At 38.7% G+C, this 19,942-nt stretch overlaps 1 protein-coding gene across 1 annotated transcript in view; it reads right to left on the bottom strand.

Annotated features, from left to right (window-relative positions):
• Positions 1–1,890: 1,890 nt before the first annotated feature.
• Positions 1,891–19,942, bottom strand: part of TRMT11 (tRNA methyltransferase 11 homolog) — a 25,311-nt gene continuing 7,259 nt past the window's right edge. Inside the window, exons 7-13 of the mRNA XM_048296224.1 lie at positions 18,986–19,142; positions 14,762–14,842; positions 13,951–14,115; positions 12,500–12,572; positions 11,638–11,769; positions 8,285–8,405; positions 1,891–2,483 (exon numbers count right to left, since the gene is read on the bottom strand). Coding sequence (XP_048152181.1) covers positions 2,352–2,483; positions 8,285–8,405; positions 11,638–11,769; positions 12,500–12,572; positions 13,951–14,115; positions 14,762–14,842; positions 18,986–19,142 — 861 coding nt within the window. The 3' untranslated portion in view covers positions 1,891–2,351. The remainder of the gene's footprint in view (positions 2,484–8,284; positions 8,406–11,637; positions 11,770–12,499; positions 12,573–13,950; positions 14,116–14,761; positions 14,843–18,985; positions 19,143–19,942) is intronic.

Here is a 19,942-nt window from a genome sequence, read left to right as displayed (position 1 = left end):
CTTTCCCTTTCTTGCCTCAATAAATTGTTCCCTACAGCAAGAGACAGCTTCTGCCCATACGACCTCGCAGCCGTTTTCAGCTCCTCCCTCCATCCAATTTGCCGCAGCACAACAAAGCCCTCCAAAAATAACATTTATTTTTAAAAACTGGAAAATGGCACAAACCACCCCAAAGGAGAGAATGACAATGGCATGAGTTCAGTGCGGGCTCGTGAACTGATGCTCCCCGCCAGGGACAGGAAACTGGAACCTCACGGAAAGAGACTGAACGGAACCAGTGTGAAGGGAATTGCCAGAAGCCGCGGCCATCAATGGCCAAATCCTGCCGAAAGGATAACTCAGCCACCCGGCAGCCCTGCGCTAGGGAGAGCGCCAGGACTGTGTCACAGCTCTGGATCTATAAACGCCTGTGCTCTGAAGTCTGCACGCACAACGGGCTGGAGCATGCACACCAAGCAAGGAGAAATTTAAAGACGAGGAATATTTCCAACTGATAGCTTTAAAGTTGGGGATCAGCAGAGCCTGAACATCTGATTTCAATTCTAAACGATTTCTGATTAGCCAATGTTGATGCAGTACCCCAAATACACTGACAGTTTCTGTTCAAAATGGTACCCTTCAGTAATGACAGAGCTGGTATGTATGGACTGCTAAATAGAGGCCACACCACCACTGCTGAAGGGACTAGAAGTTGGACCAGGCGCAGGAGAAATAAACTAAATCATTTTCATTGAATTGACAGAGCCAGACTTGCCACTACCTTGCCTCTTGTATAACCACTTAGATTATGAGTAAGGTAACTTTCACAAAAATGGAGTTATAAGTGCATAATAAATACAGCTAGAAAAATTCCTTGCCCATGAAGAACAGAAATTAATTTTAATTTGTTAAGTAATAAAAGCTGAGTGCTAAATTGTAATGCTGAAATGAAAGGTTTTCAGAAGCAGGAGTAATATTTGAAAGTGATCAATTCAAATTCTGCTTTTGAAAAATTTTCTGAGCTTTGATCTTGCTCCAAGTTGAGTCCAGAACAACTATTATATGGCTGACATTAAAAGTGTCAAAACAAAGTGATTTATAATGGAAACAGAAAATAAATCACTCTTTGAGAACTTTTTTAACACACCACAGATTAGATCCAGAAGGCCAGACTAAGTTGTCATTGAGTTTGTAAGCTTTCCTGATGCAGCTGAGGACCACAATACACAGAAGTGCAAATTCAGTTAATGAACTAGATCAGATACACACAATGACCTGTGCTGTCCTTGGAGAGGCACTTAAAAATTATGATCTACAAAGATTCTAACATGACCACAGCCAGCGACCCGCAGCAAACTGAGAAGCAGGGTTGCTCTGGCTGGAGCACAGATGCATTCACCAGGGCCCTGCTGAAGAGTATGTGACCATATGTGACCACCAAAATGAGAAGAGCCATTAACATCCTGAATTAATGGGCTTAGTGGTTTTCAAATGAGGTATTTTCATGATGGACGTGGTGTGGATTTAGCAAAGTCTGCCCTCTAACAAATAAAGCTTTGGTTTCAAAGATTTGATTAGGCTTAATACCATTAGGGAACCATTACTGATTTTATGCTGTTGTTGTTACTGGTTTAACTATCAATTTCTGAACCAAAAATTGCAGAAGTTGGCTTGACCAAGAGTCAAGGTTTAGGAATGCAAAAGCAAATCCAAGGTACAGATGAGCTTCAGATGTGGACAGGCTTCACAGGGCTTACTAGGCTCCCCAGAGTTTGTCAGGTCACAGAGGCTTTTCTTCTTGTGGGTTGTGCATGGGCCCGGTTGTTTCTTTGCATTTACTGTTTGTTTTGAACACTTGTGACCTTAGCCCGAGCAAGTGGAACTCATACAAGCAATTATTGCATGCAACAATTAAAAAAACCTCCCACCAACCTTGGTTTATTGTACACCATTTACAAAAAAAACCAAAACAAATGAAAATGATCTTCTTAATCAGCAACCCTTGATCACCACCACGTGTTTTTAAAACAGCCAGATGTTCACAGTTTAAGAAGCCAAATACTACTACTACTTTTTTGTAAATGTTAATGGTGAAAGAAGAATAATAATGATTTTAGTCAATCATAATTAGTACTTGGAAGTACAAATATAAATTAAATAAGATTCAAAAAACTTGTACAATAAAATCTGCTATAAACAAAGCTAATTAAAAAGAACTGCTCTCAACCTGGTTGCGGGTTTCATCTTGTTTTAAAATTAAAAGCAGTATTTATTTTTCTGAAGCATCCAAACGAATGTTCATATCCAGATGTCCTTACAAAGAAACATGGTCTTCATTCTTCTTTCTTTTTTTAATCTGTTTAAATAATATTTTACTTCTGATTGTCCTTTTCTTCCTTGGCAATCCTCTTTGTCACACCACTGAAATACTTCTCACGGAAAGAATTGTGTCCCCTGTACGGCATATACTGACCATCCAACAAGTGAGAGTTCTCATCTTGATCCTGCATGGCATCAAAAGGCAAACGTTAGACTGAGGGTAGTGTGTTCAGCATGTATTGCCACCACTTTGCTTCCAGACTTTTTCAAACCATTATGCACACGGATAAAGCAGTCAGGTTTTGTTTTACAATTGAACGGCACGCACTTGTCACTGAAAATATCTCAGCCGACATCACCAAAATCCCACCCTTACATGACTAAATGAGCACAGGTACTGATGCCTTTTCTTGGTCTTAAAATCAAGAGTCATACACGGTTAGAAGGGGAAAAGGGATTTTACCTTGGTATTTATTTTAAGGATCCTTAGGTGCACACGTCCAGGTCATATATATTGGAATGCACCCCACCGAATATATATCCCAAAAGATCTGGTATAACATTATAGGTTTTACTAATTAGCATATCTATCAAAGATTCCCCAATGAGAGGCTCTAGTGAGACCCCTTCCCCAAGGAGCCTTCCCCTGGATGGTTCTATCTTAGTTTACAGAATGTGTTCTGGAGAGGACCTTGGGGTCTGGGGCACACTGATCCCTAATTACAAAGCTTCTAAAATGTTTAGTCTCTTAGCTTGACAAACAAGTCCAAGAATGTAGGGAAAAAGCATTAGGAATACAGAAGTTGTAAAAAGGTATAACAGGGGTATAAAAGAAAAGGCAAAAAATCTTCATGGCATCAGTACCATGCCACACAGACTTCTACAAAGGAAAATACATAGGTCACTTTCCAGAAAAAGTACTGTCTGGAGAATTCAGTCAGTCAGAGGCCTGTGGAAGGCAGGTACAAACAGAAGAGGCACACAAATGGCTAAAATGAGTTCCTACAGTCATTGAAGCACATTCAGAGAAATTTTTTTGTGTGCAGCATTCATATATTTCTGAAAGTTAAAGTTGACACAGTAAATCCCTATACATAATACCTATTTGACACCAGCCAAGAACACAGTTTAGAAAATTGGCCCACTGTATATACAAAGCTTTAGTTCATTGTGTACTGTGGCTTTATACAATTAAGATACTTGTCAGCTAACATTAGCAATGCTGTAAGATAAACATTACATCAAAGTTTAATCCAAGTGTTAAAGAAAACTGATGGCAACTTCTAAACAGTTTTATGCTTCTGGGTGATGTCAGTTTATTATTATGCTCAACAGCAGGAAGGAATGGTGACAAGCAGCCTCACACAGAACAACTGAACGGTGCAAGGACAAAATAAAAACAAGCACAAAGCAGAACCAAGCCTCTATTTCACCACGTGTTTCTTCTCAATTTTTTTTAACCAATGCAGTAACATAAACATTGGTTCATTACTTCAAAAAGTTTACAGTTATTTGTTCATACTTGAAAATAAAGTTTCTGTGGAATGCTCTAGCATTAGTAGGAATATGGAAGTAGATTTTAGTCAGTATTTTCATATTACAAAAGTATTACAGTGCAAAGATGAACAGAATCCTAGTGGACAATCTCTCCCTTCAGCTATTTTGTAGCCTTTCCAGGTTTTAACCTAGCAAGATCAACACCTCTCCCAGCTTCGGATATCCTAATGAGCATTCTGAAGGAGTGAAAGAAAAGGTTTTTCAACAAAGCAAGACGCTCGTGTGCATGTAGAAGGGCCCTCTTCTGGACAAAATGAGATATTACTGTGAAGTAGCTCTCACCTGCTATCCCGGCAGACATGAGGAATGTGACACCAGCTTAAATTAACTTGCTAAATTTTCAGTGCCAAGTAGATATCTATTATGTAAAGCATGTACACCAGTAGCAGCAGCTCTATTTAAATACTGCATTGTTGGAAAATAGCAAAAGAAAATCACTTCAGGAAACGCACTGCAGGCACAGTACTATCTGTTGTCTTTTGGTCACCTGTGAGAGACTGCCATCTCCATGACTGTTCTCAGGCTGATAAACAACAGGCTTTTAACATGTTTGTGAAAAAACCCAAAATTACAAAACTACTACAGACAGGCAGGAAACATGAAGGATTTAAGACACAGTCCTCTCACAGCCAGCCTGTACCGACTTCTCCAGGCCACTCTGAGGAACACTTTTTCTTCTCTTGAAATTGCAGGTCAGAAATCCTTCTTTGACATAAACATGTATTTTTATATCACTGGGATGTGTTTTAACAAGAATGCTATGTAATTCACTTACTGTGAGAAGTGGACGGGGTATCTGACCCTGAAGGATAATGATATATGGATCAAAGATGTTTTAAGATAAAAATTAATCCTCACAATCTCTAAGAGGTCACGCATTCATCTTGATTCTATAGGAAACAAAAGGCTGATTCGGGGGGAAGGGATGAGGGAAGAAACTACCCTCTCCTCTACCTCTGAGCTGGTTAGGGCAAAGAGAGGATGTGCTGTGCAGAAGAACAAACTTCAAGTAAAACACAGGTGTAATAGGGGCGTCTGCATGCACCAGATGGAAACACGCTTGGTGCACCACTCTACAGCAGAATCTCATCTCGAAAATCCAGGCCTCATCAAAAGCTCTGCAAACACTGCTCACTAAATGAGAGGAGATCTGCAGTCAGCCATGGATTTCTTAGGAGAGATTACAAATGAAGTTCCTGGCCCACATCACAATAATTCCAGTTTAAGAGGTTCCATTCCCTACCTCTCCCCTGTACAGGCATGACTGTCTAATAAAGATCGTGATTGCTTAAAAAAACAAAAAAGCAAAAAACCCCAAACACCAGCAAGAATGGGAATTGCTCCTTAAAAAAGATAAAAGAAAATAAGAAATCCTGAACTATTGGGAGATACCAGTCACTGTTGAGAATTACTAGTCAAAACAGTTTTATAGGCAGCATGAGAACTGATCAAAGTAACTGAAATTCTTGGATTTCAGAGACTAAGGATTTCCAAACAAATTCTAACTTACAGTATTTTGTATCAGGGAGTTGAATGCGTACAATGTGAACACCAGGAGATAGACTTCATTTAACTCTACAAAGAGAATAACTTGTCAAAAAAATCTTAATTAAATCATTTGTTCTAAAGGCAACACTAAAATAGGTGCTAGAGAACTCAAATAATGAAGGGGAGAAGAGAAGGGGATGCTAAATGGTAACAAGAAAACTTTGTTTTTCCTTAAATCTTGGCAAATATTAAGTGACATTCTAAAGATTTTTAGTAATCCAGCATGTCCCAGTTCAGCTTCAAGGTAATTACTCAAATTTAGCTTTTGTTTTAAAAAAAGTCTTCCTAGCCTTATCACTGCTTCCTACCACTCCACATCTGGTGCTGGACAGTAGCTATAGAAACCACTTGTACTAATGTTATACAGCTATAAACAAAATGGAGCAGTTACCAAATGGGGGACAGCAGAGTCATATATCCAGGAACAGACACCGCTAAACTCAGTAGGAAAAATTTTACACCAGTAACAACTCTGGAGTGACCATGTGACATGGAAATGCTTGACCCATTCAGCAGGGTGGGTTTGTATGCCTGGTGCTTCATAGTCCCTTCCTGGGCAATCATACTGTCCTTCAGTCAGTTTTCAGTTTCATCTTATTACATAATTTCTCTGCATCTCTCTTGGCATTAAGAAAGTGGGATGCCTTCCAGGGAGGGAAGAACATAGATAGGGCTCTGGGCAGTTGCCCCTGCCCCACCCACCCTGGGTTTTGGGAGGACAGTGTGCAGAAGTGCTGTGGGGGAGGCGGGAGGGGAGTGTGCATTTTGGGGTGAATGCTGTACTGGGAGGAACAGTGGTAAAAGCTGTCTGAAATGGTAATTAAAAAAAACAAACCTTAAATGCTAAAAACCAAATAACTCCTCTGCTCATATTGTGCACATGCTGGAAAAGCCTATTCATATCAACACTGAGTTCAGGAAGAAACCTTTTCCAGTTGGCACAATTTCACTGTAAACTTAAAAAAAACAGACTGGATACTTACAAGACAGGGAGTTATATACCACTTTTGCGAGGTTTTTAATTCAACATATGATCTTCATGCTTATGATTTCTCATGATAGATCAATACTTCACCTAGACATACTCACTTTTTGCCTTCACTTTGATCTCCTTTTCATTACAAACAATTCCAATCAAATTGCACCACCAATTTCACCAACTGACCGAATTAATTTCCAGTTAAGAGTTTATTTGAAGTGTTAATAGTGAAATCAAAATTTGCTGTGAAATCTGCAATTCCTTATTGGTGGCAAACACTGGGGAAACCGAAGAGCTGCATAATAACAGTAACATGATTTGTAACATTTCTCAGCCACTTGCAAGTGCTGCACTAAGCTGAATTAAAAGGCACTTGAGGGCCTGTTACAAACCGGTTCAGTAAAGCAGACAGGAACTGTCTGGAAACATCAATGTTTGGCATATCCATAAAAATTCACTCTTTCGTTTAGGAAAAAGAAAAGCATACAAAACTCTAACTATTGAATTTTATGATCATATCTGGTGAGTCACAAGTATCCAATTCAAAGGTTGCTCAGGATATTAAGACAGGAAAAAACATGTTCCAGGTAAGGGACACTGGTGTAGGGAAATCTCAGACACCAAAACAAAGTCCTAAACCAAGCAGTCAGTAGCCAAGGATTCAACATGCATTTTGTTCTCTAGACAAGTTTTGCATCATCAGAAAACATACATGGGTTCTGGTATCTTTTAATTATCTAACAGACATCTGGAATACTGAATGTAAGCACTTGCACAGTCTTATCTAAGCAGCAAGCCTGCCAACAAGTCTCAGGTGCTCAGAGCTAAACATTTCCAGACATGAACCTGTCAAACCATGTACTGAAGAACAGGTGATGCACAAAAGGAGAGTAACAAATAACGAAAGTCTATTTGCAGGAGGGTGGATATATTTTTTAGGTTAGAATATGTTAACCTACAGCACTGGTAGCAATAAAACTGCTGTCAAAAACCTCCCTGAACACCCTGAGACACACGTCAAGAACTTTCATCATTTACCCTCCTGGTTTGCTACTGATGAAGTTGGCAGCTCTGAGGCTGAACTCCACACAGAGTGTTTACAGAAGTTCAGGTGCAGCTTGAGAACTGCAGTCACCATGAGCATTACGAACACAGCACTGAAACCCTGCTGAGTCATTAGTGCAAGCGCCACACAGACACAGCAGTCTGACTGTATCTCCTGCCATCTGAAACAGCTCCTCCAGCTGACAAGGAGTGTACTAAGAACGCTTGCTCACTCCATGCATTTTCATTAAGAATTTGTCTCTCATGTGTTTAGCATCTCTTTTAACAGTATTAAGTGAGAGAAGCAGCAAGAGTGGAAAGGAGAGCTGAATGCAATATTCCCTGGTTCCAATGCCTTAGTGTGTCACCAAACAAACAGAAAACAGAGCCAGTGTGCTCTGCTGTACTTGTTACAATTTCAATATTACTTCAAAAGCTAAAATGTACCACTCCAAAGGTGAAATAACAGAATTTAGTAAGGTTTACCTGTACTGCAAGACCCACAAACACATTTAGTATTTACTTGGGGATCGAGATATGCTTTGAAAGCAATGGAAACTTGGGCATTAAGGTAAAGCCTCTGTGGATGGGATTCACAAGTACCCCTAAGTTTAAAGATCTTTTTCACAATATCAAGGGGCTTTTTCGGGATGAAGAGCTTACCAAAAACTGAGAACAAAAAAGAAAAAACCAAAACCAGAACAGTCCCTTAAATCACTACTCAATTTTACAAAAGCTCTAACTCTGATCATAAAAACCAAAGCGTGACAGAAACAAGGATCAATGCTGAATAGCACGAACTTGTCACGGACACAACAGGTACTTTTTTACACAATATAATCAAGAATTCAAGCTTACCTTGAATTCTTTCACCTTTTCCATGGTTATGAGGCGCCTTGATGTGTGGCTGGAAAGCATCTGCTCGCAGTTGCTAATAAGTTTCAGGCACGGATGGCGGGGAATGATCTCTTCTGTATATCTGGAAGAAATAAACATTCACGGTGCTTTAGGCTCATGAAGTGCAAGACTAGCATCTGAAACAAAATTCTTACAGACTCTTTACAAAAAGGCCCGCAGTAGAAAGTTGTTATGTACCTGATTAAATAAATACAGATATTGGTGCTCCAGAGTTTTGACATCATATATTCCAATCATCTTGACATGCAGTGTGTAGAATAAATTACAACCTCACAGTAAAGAGACACTCCCCCCCATTTTCTACATGTATTTAAATTATGTTAATGTATGCACACACGGGCCTGCCTGTATAATTTCAAGTAGAAAATATCTCAGCCAGCCAGGAATAATAACTTATCCAGTCAGAGCTGTGATTTTAGAAACATATTCCACAGTCAACATATATGAAGTTGCAGGAATAAGAGACTTTACTCTGGCTCCCTAAAAGAAGATCACTGCACTTTAATTTCAAATCTTATTAAGTCAGCTCTTAATAGACAGTGACATTCCTGAACTCCAAAATTTGGTGTTACAAATTTATCTCATTATAATTACTTTTTCTAATGGCAAAAAAAAAAAAAATCCACTGTCATTTAATATCAGATAGGATTTAATTATAAGCCAACATTGCTGCTATCTAAAGAAGCAAGAGTTACAGTGTTTTAAATGCTCCACCTCATAAGCATACTATTTTCTATACAAAAAATGCTTTCTCTAGATTGCTTTTAATCCTTCTATTTCTCCAAATGCTGAAAGAGAAATTTAAAGATTTAAGAGCTTTGCATGGGACTACAGCAGCAAGAAGTATTGACCTAGCTAGTATGATAAATATGCAACGAGACATCCTTCCTATATACTGAAACATAAATCAGTCATTTATTCTTAGATCTTGTAATAAGCTTTCATGTAATAGTTACTAAAAGATAACACAGAAAATGGGTTCTGGTACTGTTAGGGACTATGATTTTGTACAAAACACCTGCTCCTATGATTCTCCAATGTTCGGGGGTCAACAGAAGTCAGACACTGAAACGCAGAACTGAACAACTTAACACCTATGACTTGAAGTTTAAAGGTACAGAGGAGGAGCTTTACATTTTTCCTGTAAAGAGGTGGATGTTCTGAATGAAAGTAAAGGTGTTGGTCTGGGAAAAAAGAGAAGTCAATGTAACAGCTTAAAATAGGATCCATCTAGGTGCTGGTGGAAAACTTGGCATTTCTTAAGATAACAGTGAACTGTTAAACAAGTCACTCAATACCAAATACAGATCTGCAAATAAGAAAAAACTCAAACAGTACTGCCTCTTTGCTTTGCTCCAATATTTCCAGACCACAAAACTACCTTTCAGTCACTTCTCATGTAGAAACAAGTATCTGCTTCTGCTAGGTGAAGTCAGAACATGCTTTTGAGAATGGAGAATGAAATCAATTCTCAACTGCTTTTTCTATTACACAAGACTTCTGATGCATCTAGTACCACCAAACTGTCTCTTTCTCTTACAAAGGTAGGCACTCTGCCACAACATTTTAAAAGTTTCTCTCCATAATCGTATAGAAGGCTGACTTTAATGGAATTACAAGAATTTGGACTCAACAATGATTTCAATGTCTGATTGAAAGAATAAACTGTGGAGTGAGATGCTATCTTGAAAAGGGAGAGATCATTATCACTTTGTTAAAAAGCCTTTTCTGTTAGCATTAATGAATGTATTCCTACATTCTTTCAGGTAAAACTCAGAAACAAGTAAGAAATACAGAAGCAGTGGTTTTAACAAACATTCAATTCAATACAGTTTCGGCTTTAATTTAAGGTAATATACAAAGATCTGAAAAAATGAAACTGAAGGCAGGTGTTGCCGAGGGATATTTGATAATGCAACATGTTAGCAGAAAGTATCTTCTCTTCCCCCCACTTACTTGCTTTAATGCCCCATGTTCATTACTACAGCTGAAAATAAACTGACTAACCTACTATTCTATGCCAATTCTAGCAACTTCAGTATTTCAATTCATAGTAGGATGTACAAATTCACTTTATAAGAGGCAAGTCAACTAGACCTCCTCAAAACAGCAGCTGAAACTGATCCCCAATGTGCAGTTCCCTAGTTATCTGAAGTGAAACACTTTACACTGCTGTAGTGAGGAAGCATGCTTTTACCAAAGTTCAATGAGCAGACAGAAATACTCTGGTATCCTGAAGAACAAAATAAGTTCAGTAATTTTAAACAGATTTTATTGACATGAAAATTAGCTATAGTACTTTCAAGTGGCATTCACTGCTTTGTCTGTGAATTGTCTTACAAGAAAAAAGGCCGATGATACCAATTCTATTATTTACTAAAAATGCAAACTACTAAGTGCACTCTCCTGTTACAGAAGCATGTAACAGAAATGGCTCCTTTTGATTTCCAAATTTTCAAAACAGCATGTGGTATATAGGACTATCACAAGCCATTTCCATGGTGAAACCAGGGACAACCACCACTTTATATATCAGTATGGTTTGACTGTACATAGAAATACATGACACTGTAGAAACTACCTTCAGAGCACATCTGTATCTGGAAGCCACTTTGGAACAGCTACTGTACATCAACTTCTCACTTGACAGTGAACACTTTTTACAAAAACAAAACAAAAAACCCCCTCACACCTAATCTAAGAGATGCTGAAATAAGGCATGCAAACAGCTGTTTTTCCTTATAAACTCAGTTCTGATCCCAGGCTGCACTACTGAGCAGACAGGATCCCACAGTCTCTGCTGGCCTCTCTCGTCCCTAACAGGGCTGCTCCTGGATGCTTCCTTCCTCTCACTGCCATCTCTTGGTCACTTGACTTTTGTTTCTCAGCAGAAAGCTAAATCAGTAGCACCAAACCCCAAAGAACCAGGGATGATTTTTACACACCTCTATCAATTACTCTAGCAGAAACATGTACTAATACTAGCCTTGCTTCTACTGTCTTAGAAATCTATCTGCACCTTGACAGTTTAACTTTTTAAGCTTAAACCTCAACCCACTGAACATGCATTTGCAATGACAGACAAAGGCATTTTCTGTTTGGTAACAGTCAAGAATTATCTCCACTCAAAAGTTTCGTTACAAAATGTGATTTTCCCCATATAAAGTTTTAAAATATGAGGTCTGGGCATTACTCTTCAGTGCTGGTACTATGGAAGCTCCAGCTGTCCTGTGTCCCAAAGGAAAGCATCATCCATTCTGACACACAACACATCAGAAATCAACAGTACATACTCAGGCCTGTATATGGGCAGCCAGTAAACCAATCTTCCTCCCATCACCAGATGCTCTGCCGCAAACTTCAAGAGGTCAAAAAAGATGTCACTTAGATGGTAACTGGATGAAACGAAGAAGTGATTTTCTGTGCTACACAAAAAATGTACAAGTGTAAGTGAACACAAGAGCACAGGTAAAACCTAAATTTTTAATAATAGTAATTAAAAAAGAAAAACACTAAACCACAAAAGCACTATCAGAGCTTTGCAAAGCTACCTAGGACAATCCCAGAGCACAACTTCTACTGTGAGGAATACAACTTCTCAAGTGCCCCTGTAACTGTCTCTTTGACTTCCACATGTATTAAAGATGAGTCTAAAGAATCACAGGTATGTTGGCAATAGTTATTTTGCACAGCATCTTTCTAAAGAAATTACGGCAAAAGTCAGAAGGCAGGGAAGACCAGGCAGTGGAGAAGCCATGTGATATCGCTGAAGAGAAAGGAGCAGCGGAAAATGCAAAAGAAAAAAGGTTAAGGTAAAATTACAGGTATCTCAGACTGATTTTGCAGCCTGAAGGGACCAAAGAGAACTTTCTGAGAATAGGAAATACAAAGTAATGGTGGCTCACAGAGGTGAGAAATAGGATTCAAAATCTGAACATGCACGAAGGATAAGGAGGGAGAACAAAACCGAGAAGATTTCAGGAAGTGACATAGTGATTTTGCAAACAGAACAAAAAGGGGTTTCCTTCTTTAATTATAATTGCCACCATTTTTTAACTGCTGACAGCCAACCAAGAAGTAATAAATATTCTAAAACTGCAACTGGGTTTCCATTAAGACATTTATATTCTACAACAGACGAGACAGCTTCCCTACCTTCTTTCAACTGACTTAAATGTTTCCTTTTGTGATCCCATTCTGCGAGGAGCTTCTCTGATACCGTATGGTGCTAGACAAAGCAAAAGCAAAAGATGCAGAGATGAGAACCTCACCCTTTGTCTAAATAACATAGAATTACACCATACATACATAACAGTGCACAAACTATGGCTTGTACAAAGTTAAAAAAAAAAAAAAAAGGAAAGTTTTTACAAAGTTAAAGTCAGTAAGGGAAGTTTCAAGATCTACTGAAAGTTTCTTGCTCCAAAAAGTTATTTTTAAACTGTTTCAAAGATATCCCTTCAGCTGTAAGAGCTTCTAGCAGCCTACATGTTTGCTACATAACAAAGGACAATGTTGTGTTGTTGGTTAAAAGATATTCCTTAGATTTCCAACTGGTATGTGGTAAATAATCCCATCCTTTTTTGCTGACAGACACAAATATGTCCCCTATAGCACTTAACTAACCTTTTTCAAAATTAAATTAAGTATATTGGAATTTCTTGTCATCACATTACACAAATGGCAATTCTCACACATAAGAAGAACAAGAGGACGCCATTTCTCATACATTTTTTGCACATTTCTAATAGCATAACATACTTATTTCATGTTCAAAACATCTGAGTTTGTGAGACTTGTTTCAGCATCATGGAAGCACCAATGTAACCATTGCAGAAGTTTTACAAATTGTTTCACACTCAGTTCTAAGTCCATATTAAAATTCTACACTGTCTTGCTGCCAAGCAGGCCAAATAAAAATTAGCAAGCAACACACAGAGAAAAGTCACACTTCCTATTCCTAATTAATACAAATGTGTCATTGTAAAAGCCAGCACCTGTGATCAGAAACTGCTGTACCAACGTCTTTCATTTGTTCTCTTGGTTTCTTTTCCCTCTCATACACGACAAATGGTGTTCAGTACGGAGGTTTCTAAAAGACCAGAGGATCCTTTCTAACTGCTCCTGCTCCCAGTAGTTAGGTGTATTGGAAACACACCAAAATTTCTCTTTGGAAGCATCACATTAAGCACTTAACACAAGTCTCCAGAAGTCCACCAGAGATGCATGGCAGAGTCCAATGTGCTGCCAACAGCAATACAGACCATTCTGGTAAGAAGCCTCTATGCATCAATCATGTTACGCTTTTACTGAAGGAGACTTCTTCTAAGGATGATTTTCAGCCATGTTGATTTCTGCTGGTGAACATAACATTCTCTCCATGGAAGAAAGTACCATTGCCAGATTTGTTACACATTTATACCTATCCCTAAAATAAATGCAGACGTCAAATGCAGATCCAATTTCCACAGTGATGCTCCCAACAGTCATCGCTGGAAAGGTAGAAGCTGCAGGCCTGAGCACTCGTCCAGACATTTAATCAATGTACACAGGCAATAATGTTTTAGTCACTGTTACTGGGCAGCAAAAGGCAGTAACAAACTCACGGTCAGTAATGATTGCATCAAACAACATCCCTTCTCTCCATATCGGTCTTGAGGAATCAGCAACGAGTGCATCGAGGTAGTATTTCTCCAAACCATACTGTCGGAGATTAGCTCTGATATTTTCATCTGGCCCTCTCCATTTCTGGTTCTTTCTGCTTGCCTTGCCTGGGAGGGGAAGGGGAATGGAAAGGGAAAAAAAAAAAAAAGCATACTCAACAAGAAACTATTATCTAAGAAAAGCTTTCATATACTCTACCATTTAAATTAAAATAATTAAATGTCACCAAAATAACCTGTCAAAAGTACTTGCAATAAACTTCTCAAGTAGTAAAGAAAAACTAAAACACATGAGAAAAGTTCTCCTGCATGATCTGCATAGGGTGTCAAAGAACACATTGACAAAAATGCTGGTTTGCAAGGTGCTCTCTCCATCCACCAGACACAATTCTGTCCACTAGGTCAAATATAATTTGCATATTTTCAGAGAAGTAAGAACAGGATTAGGGTTCCTGGGTTAGGTTATGAAGAGCTTCTTCCCACATCACAGGTTAAAAGAGCACACAGCTGTGGTAATTATTATTTGGAACATTGTTTTGGTTTTCATTATTATTTTTCAAAAATATTTCCTGCTTAAAAATAAGATAATATCTTAACTAGGATGTATGTAAATTGGTGAATAAAAGTAAGTATGCCCAAAGAAATCCTGTGAAGATTAATGTTGCTTTAAAATCCGCTAAGTATCATCCTCTACCATCAGTATTCTTAAATTCCAGAGAGTAAGATTTCAGTGCCTTGGAAACACGTAACATACCTAATCCATGGATTGTGTTGTAATCTATATCAGTACCACACACGTATGCCCCAAAATGTGCTGAGGAGATTAGAAGGCCACCTATACAGGGGAGAAAAGAGGAAAAGTATAAACTTCTGTCATAAACATATTAGGATTTTTTCCTTAGGAACTTCAGGAGTCTACACCAGCAGCACACTAGACCCAAGGAAAAAAAACCAAAACAAACACTAAAAACAGAAGTAGAACTATCAACCAGTTAGAATCACTATGTAATTATAATCAGACATAATAACACTAAGTCCTTTGTTTGCTATACATGATTTTCCTTATCTTAATATGCCCTATGTCACTCCTTATCTCTGGAAACTGTCCAGGAGTTTTGTTTATGGTTTTCTGTATTTTAAAGCAGTAAGATCCTTTAATCATTACACAAACCAAAACTTTTGATTCTACTTTGCAAGGAGCAGAATTTCAAATTGTTGCCAAACAATTTGAAAAACCATCACCAAACAAATGGCAGTCCTACTATGTCTGTTCTCAAAGACAGTTTCTTTAACTGTGTCTAAAAATCAAACTTGTGTAAGGTGGCTATTCCCCTGTTGTAAGAAACAATGGTCAAGAGCCTTACAAATGTCAACATCTCCAATGTAAACATAAATATAAAAAAAATCTGTTTTGAAGTGTGAAAACTACACACAAATGCATTTTTCTGTGAGTATGCTGCCTATTTTGTCAGTAGTTTTACCAGTGTACTTATTCTGTAATAAACCCATTTTTTTCATCACTGCTATTGCAACCCACCTTCCTAATTAAAAAAGAAAAAAACACCCTACCAAAAAAGTGTGATTTCCCCTTGAAACTGACAATAGCTGAACAGCCCATAGAAAAGAGTAAATGACATTACTTCTTTAACAGCTTCCAAATGAAACAATGGACAGACTGCACAAGATGACCAGATACCTGTGTGGTCAAGTTATTAATAAAGAGGTCTGTGGCTACCAGAATGGTTTAGAAAAGAACAGCAACTGAGAACAAGGCTGTGAACCCCACTGATGTCAACAGTCCTGCTAAATAAAGGGGATGACTGTTGCGGGATGAAGGGCTGACAGTGTGCAAGCTGCCTGGGGAGGTGACACCAGTTCTCCCATTCACCAGGAGCATGGAAAGAAGCATCTCAGGTGGCTGCACTGTCCTGAGCCACACACTCAGCACCAGCAAATCCCTAATGTTCCCTGTGTGCACCAGAAAACTTCTACACCATGTGGTAACAAACTCTACCAAAACCAAAGGTGAGCAAGAACAAAAGAACTTTTAAAATTCCTCTGCTTTTTCTTGTGAAATGGATCAGGGAAAAACAAGGTTACTCACCCCAAAGGAATCACCCATTTCCCTTCTTGGTTGCAATCCCTCAGAACAGATGGGCAGTACATCCAGAGGGTCAAGACAAATTTAGCTAGCCCTGACCCCAAGTATGGCATACCACCCAGTCCTATAAAAAAAGTAAGAAGAAAGTCCTTTGCCCATCTAAGAATATTTTTAATCACAGGATAAAAAAGAAGCTTGGAAATCATTAATTTACAGCTTTTAATATATCTCAGCTTGTACTAGTTCAATTGTGTTCACACAGAAGGTGCATGAATACTTAAATACTCTCATATGGCCAGCCCTTTGATCAGTACATGAAACAGATGCATATAAAGGGTTAATCAGGGAATCACTCTGTCCCTGGTGACTTTTAGCAGAATGATGGTGGCACAGAACTTCATGCCCTTCTATCTTACACTATTCTTCCACCTCTTCAGCACGGATGAAGGCTGGTCCTCCAGGATCTCAAAGGAAAAACAATCCTGTCATTTGCAACTACGCAGTACCACAAGTATCCTCCAAAGGCACTATCAATGACATTTCTGAGATAACCTGAACTGACTGTCTAGGAGGAAGCACAAAATATTTAGGTAAAAGACTTGATTTGTTTTCCAGAAGCTTCCAGGCCTCATTCTGCCCAACACTGAGCAAAGAATATCTAAACAGTTTATGGAAGTTAAAAACACAATCTTGGCCATTCCAATTCTGCTCGACAATAATAAGGGGAATCAAGTCTCCTAAAAGCCAGCCTGGTCAAAGAGCACTTTATATTCCAAGGACAAATGTCAATTGTCCACTCTTACACTAATGTGAGAGACTTATGATTTGGCTTAGGCAGCAAAAAATAGTTTGTTTCCAACAAGCAAGAACCATTTTGCAAGGCTATTCTGATTTGGTATTATTTACTTTTTCAGTGTAAAAAACCAGGCAGAAACCCAGCCAGGTAACAAAGCTGCACTGATAAGGAAATCTGAACTGCAGTTCTTCAAAATGCTCCTCAGATCCTGAATATATGTTTTTCCAAACTCATCAGCTTAAAATCACTGCATCACTCTCAACTCCAAACCAGTTCCCAGAAACTCCAGTGACAGGGCACTGTTGCACTGACAATCCTGAAAATCTTCTAAAGGTCCTCAGGAGACAACTGAAATTCCTGGGGTTTACTCAACAGAAGTGCAAAAGCCGCTGTTATTTAGTCCTAAATACACTCTACTGACAAATGGCATGCCACCCAGTATCTCCAGTGTCCCCTTTAATCTCTAGCCTTTATATTACAAATATCTAGAGGGAAAAAAACCTTAAAATTGTCATTCAAACCACTAGGCAATTTGGGTAGAACTTTGAATATGCTACCTTTTGAACTGAAACACAACATTTCTTTTGAATTTCTATAGCTTCACCATTTCTATACGATTTTTCTTCTTCTGTCTTTGCCCTTTCTATTTTTCTTCAATTTTGGCTCCCAAGAGAAAGAATGCTCTCAGATTTTTTTTCATTATTTAAGTTAGCAGATTTTTACAATAAGTCAAAAAGCCATAAACACCAAAAAGAAACCAACTGCTCAGAGATAAGTACAGGAATTTCCTGAACCTTTCAAAGGACAAGCACAAGGAAGAGGAGAAGATTTTGTAAGATATTATTACATATGAAAAAAATCAGGTCATATATGAACAAAAATCTAAGACAAAACCTGAGCTCACCAAACCCTTCGGTTACTGAAAATATTATATCCATGCTCTGTTTTCTATGGCACAGAGAAAACACATGCTAATAAGAATTTATCCTACTAGTGACCCTACTAGTGTTGTCTTCTCTCTGCCTAACTTCTCTGAAGTGATTTCTGCAGAGAGTTTTCTTCATTTTACCATTAGTGTAAGTATTTTTAAATCTATGCTTCTCACATGTGGTCACCTTGATTAAAGTTCAGCAAGTTGAACACGAGTCAGCAGTTCCCTGGCAGCCAGGAGGGCCAACTATGCCCTGGTATGCATCAGGGACAGCGTTGCCTGCCAGGCAAGGGAGGGGTGACTCTTGGGGTGTCCTCTGCACAGACAGGAGCTGGACTCCAATGATCCTTGTGGGTCTTTTCTGACTCAGGATATTCTATGATTCTATTCTAGGATTCTAAAATCCAGGTCAGAAACACAGCCTTTGTTATCTTTTTGAAGAAACTACTATAGGTATCTTAACACAATATACTCTGGTATAATTATATGGCACAATCTGACACAACAGATCAGCTATTTCATGTACAGCAAGTTTCCCTGAGGCAAAAAGTACTTCTGTGCCATGCACAGCAATAAGTGGAATAAAAGCTCCCCCTCCTGGCTAAGGTAAGAAAAGTTCAGCTGGGGAAGGATACCTTGTATGAGCAATACTATCCTGAAGATGGGCTGTAACGGAGCAACAAAGTGCTCCTCAAAGAATGCTATGACCTCACTGTTGCTATATTTGTTACAAGACCACAACTGCCCTGAGCATTCCCCTAAAGAGCCAGCTCCAAAACGCTGCTCTTCCTAATATCCTGAAAGTGACTGCAGGAAGTGCTTGAGCCAAATTCCAATTCTCGGTCACTTTGATCTTAAGCAGTCCATGACACACATGGATTGGTGTTTAAGCCATGTGGCATAAAATACAACAGTGAAGACAGACTTTTTAGAAGTGCAAAATAAACTACTTACATCTTTGGAAGTTGGTCTCCTTCCCCCAAAATCCCTTTCAGGTTAACAAACCATCTATTTTATAAACACCATTTTGCCTTTGGTATCATCTCAAATATCAGCTGAGCACCAGAAACCATGGCACCAGGTAAAAGAGTGGTGCAAGCACTAACACAATCTTCCAATTTTTCCCACCAGTTGAAAAAAATATATATACCTGTTCCAACAAATGGATCATATACAACATCGTTGGGTTTTACTCTGGCGTGGTTTGCCATGATGAAAGACAGGCAGGCATCCATGCTCGTATTCCCAATAAAGTGTCTCTTCTTTACACTGTAGGATTCAATGAGTTCTCTTTGGCCATCTGCAATCTGTTGGAACATTTAAAATCCCTGTCAGGTCCTGGATACAAGATATAAACAGACACACTAGCAGACTTGCCTTAAGTGACACCATCCAAGACCACATCACCTTGTTTTTGACATCTGAAAAAATATGACAGACTTCTTTCCAAGCAACAGATCTCTTGGATCAACATCTAGGTAAATTCTTCAAGACACAGGTTAAAAATATATAAACATTTTAGAGGGAAAATTCTTTCAAAGAAGTTAACAATTAGAGTAACTTTGCTATTATTCTAAGAATCTGAAAAATAATTCCTGGCAATTCAGAGTTAAAAGGATTTCAAAAATATGAGGATTAGAAATGCACGTTAACACGTGTGCATACACACACATGTTTAAGGTCATACAGAATTTCTTCACTGGCATTTCTGTCCCACTCAAAATCTAAATTTAGGATAGCGTTGACAGATCAGAATTTAAGGGAAAAGCAAAAAAATACCAAATGCTAACATTTTTACACCAGACTTCCAAAGTATGCTGGAGAAGACCAAAGCAATCTGGAACAAAACACGTTCAAATACTATCCAACACTTACCTACCCCCCACCTCTGCTCAGCATCAGTCTTACTGGGTTAACAAGATACACTTGCCTATTTTTTTCAGGTTGGTTTACTCATTTTTAAACACTTGGGGAATTCAGCACAGATGTGACAACAGCTGCAATGTTCTGCAGCATTGCCACAACCCAGGGTGCTTGCACATTAATCACATGCATGGAGAATATTCACAGGCCCTAACAGATCACTTGAATCTCTAACTTCCCTGTA

This window comes from Corvus hawaiiensis, chromosome 3 (genome assembly GCF_020740725.1).
Source record: "Corvus hawaiiensis isolate bCorHaw1 chromosome 3, bCorHaw1.pri.cur, whole genome shotgun sequence".
Lineage (NCBI taxonomy): Eukaryota > Metazoa > Chordata > Aves > Passeriformes > Corvidae > Corvus > Corvus hawaiiensis.
This window is presented reverse-complemented; position numbering and strand designations above follow the sequence as displayed.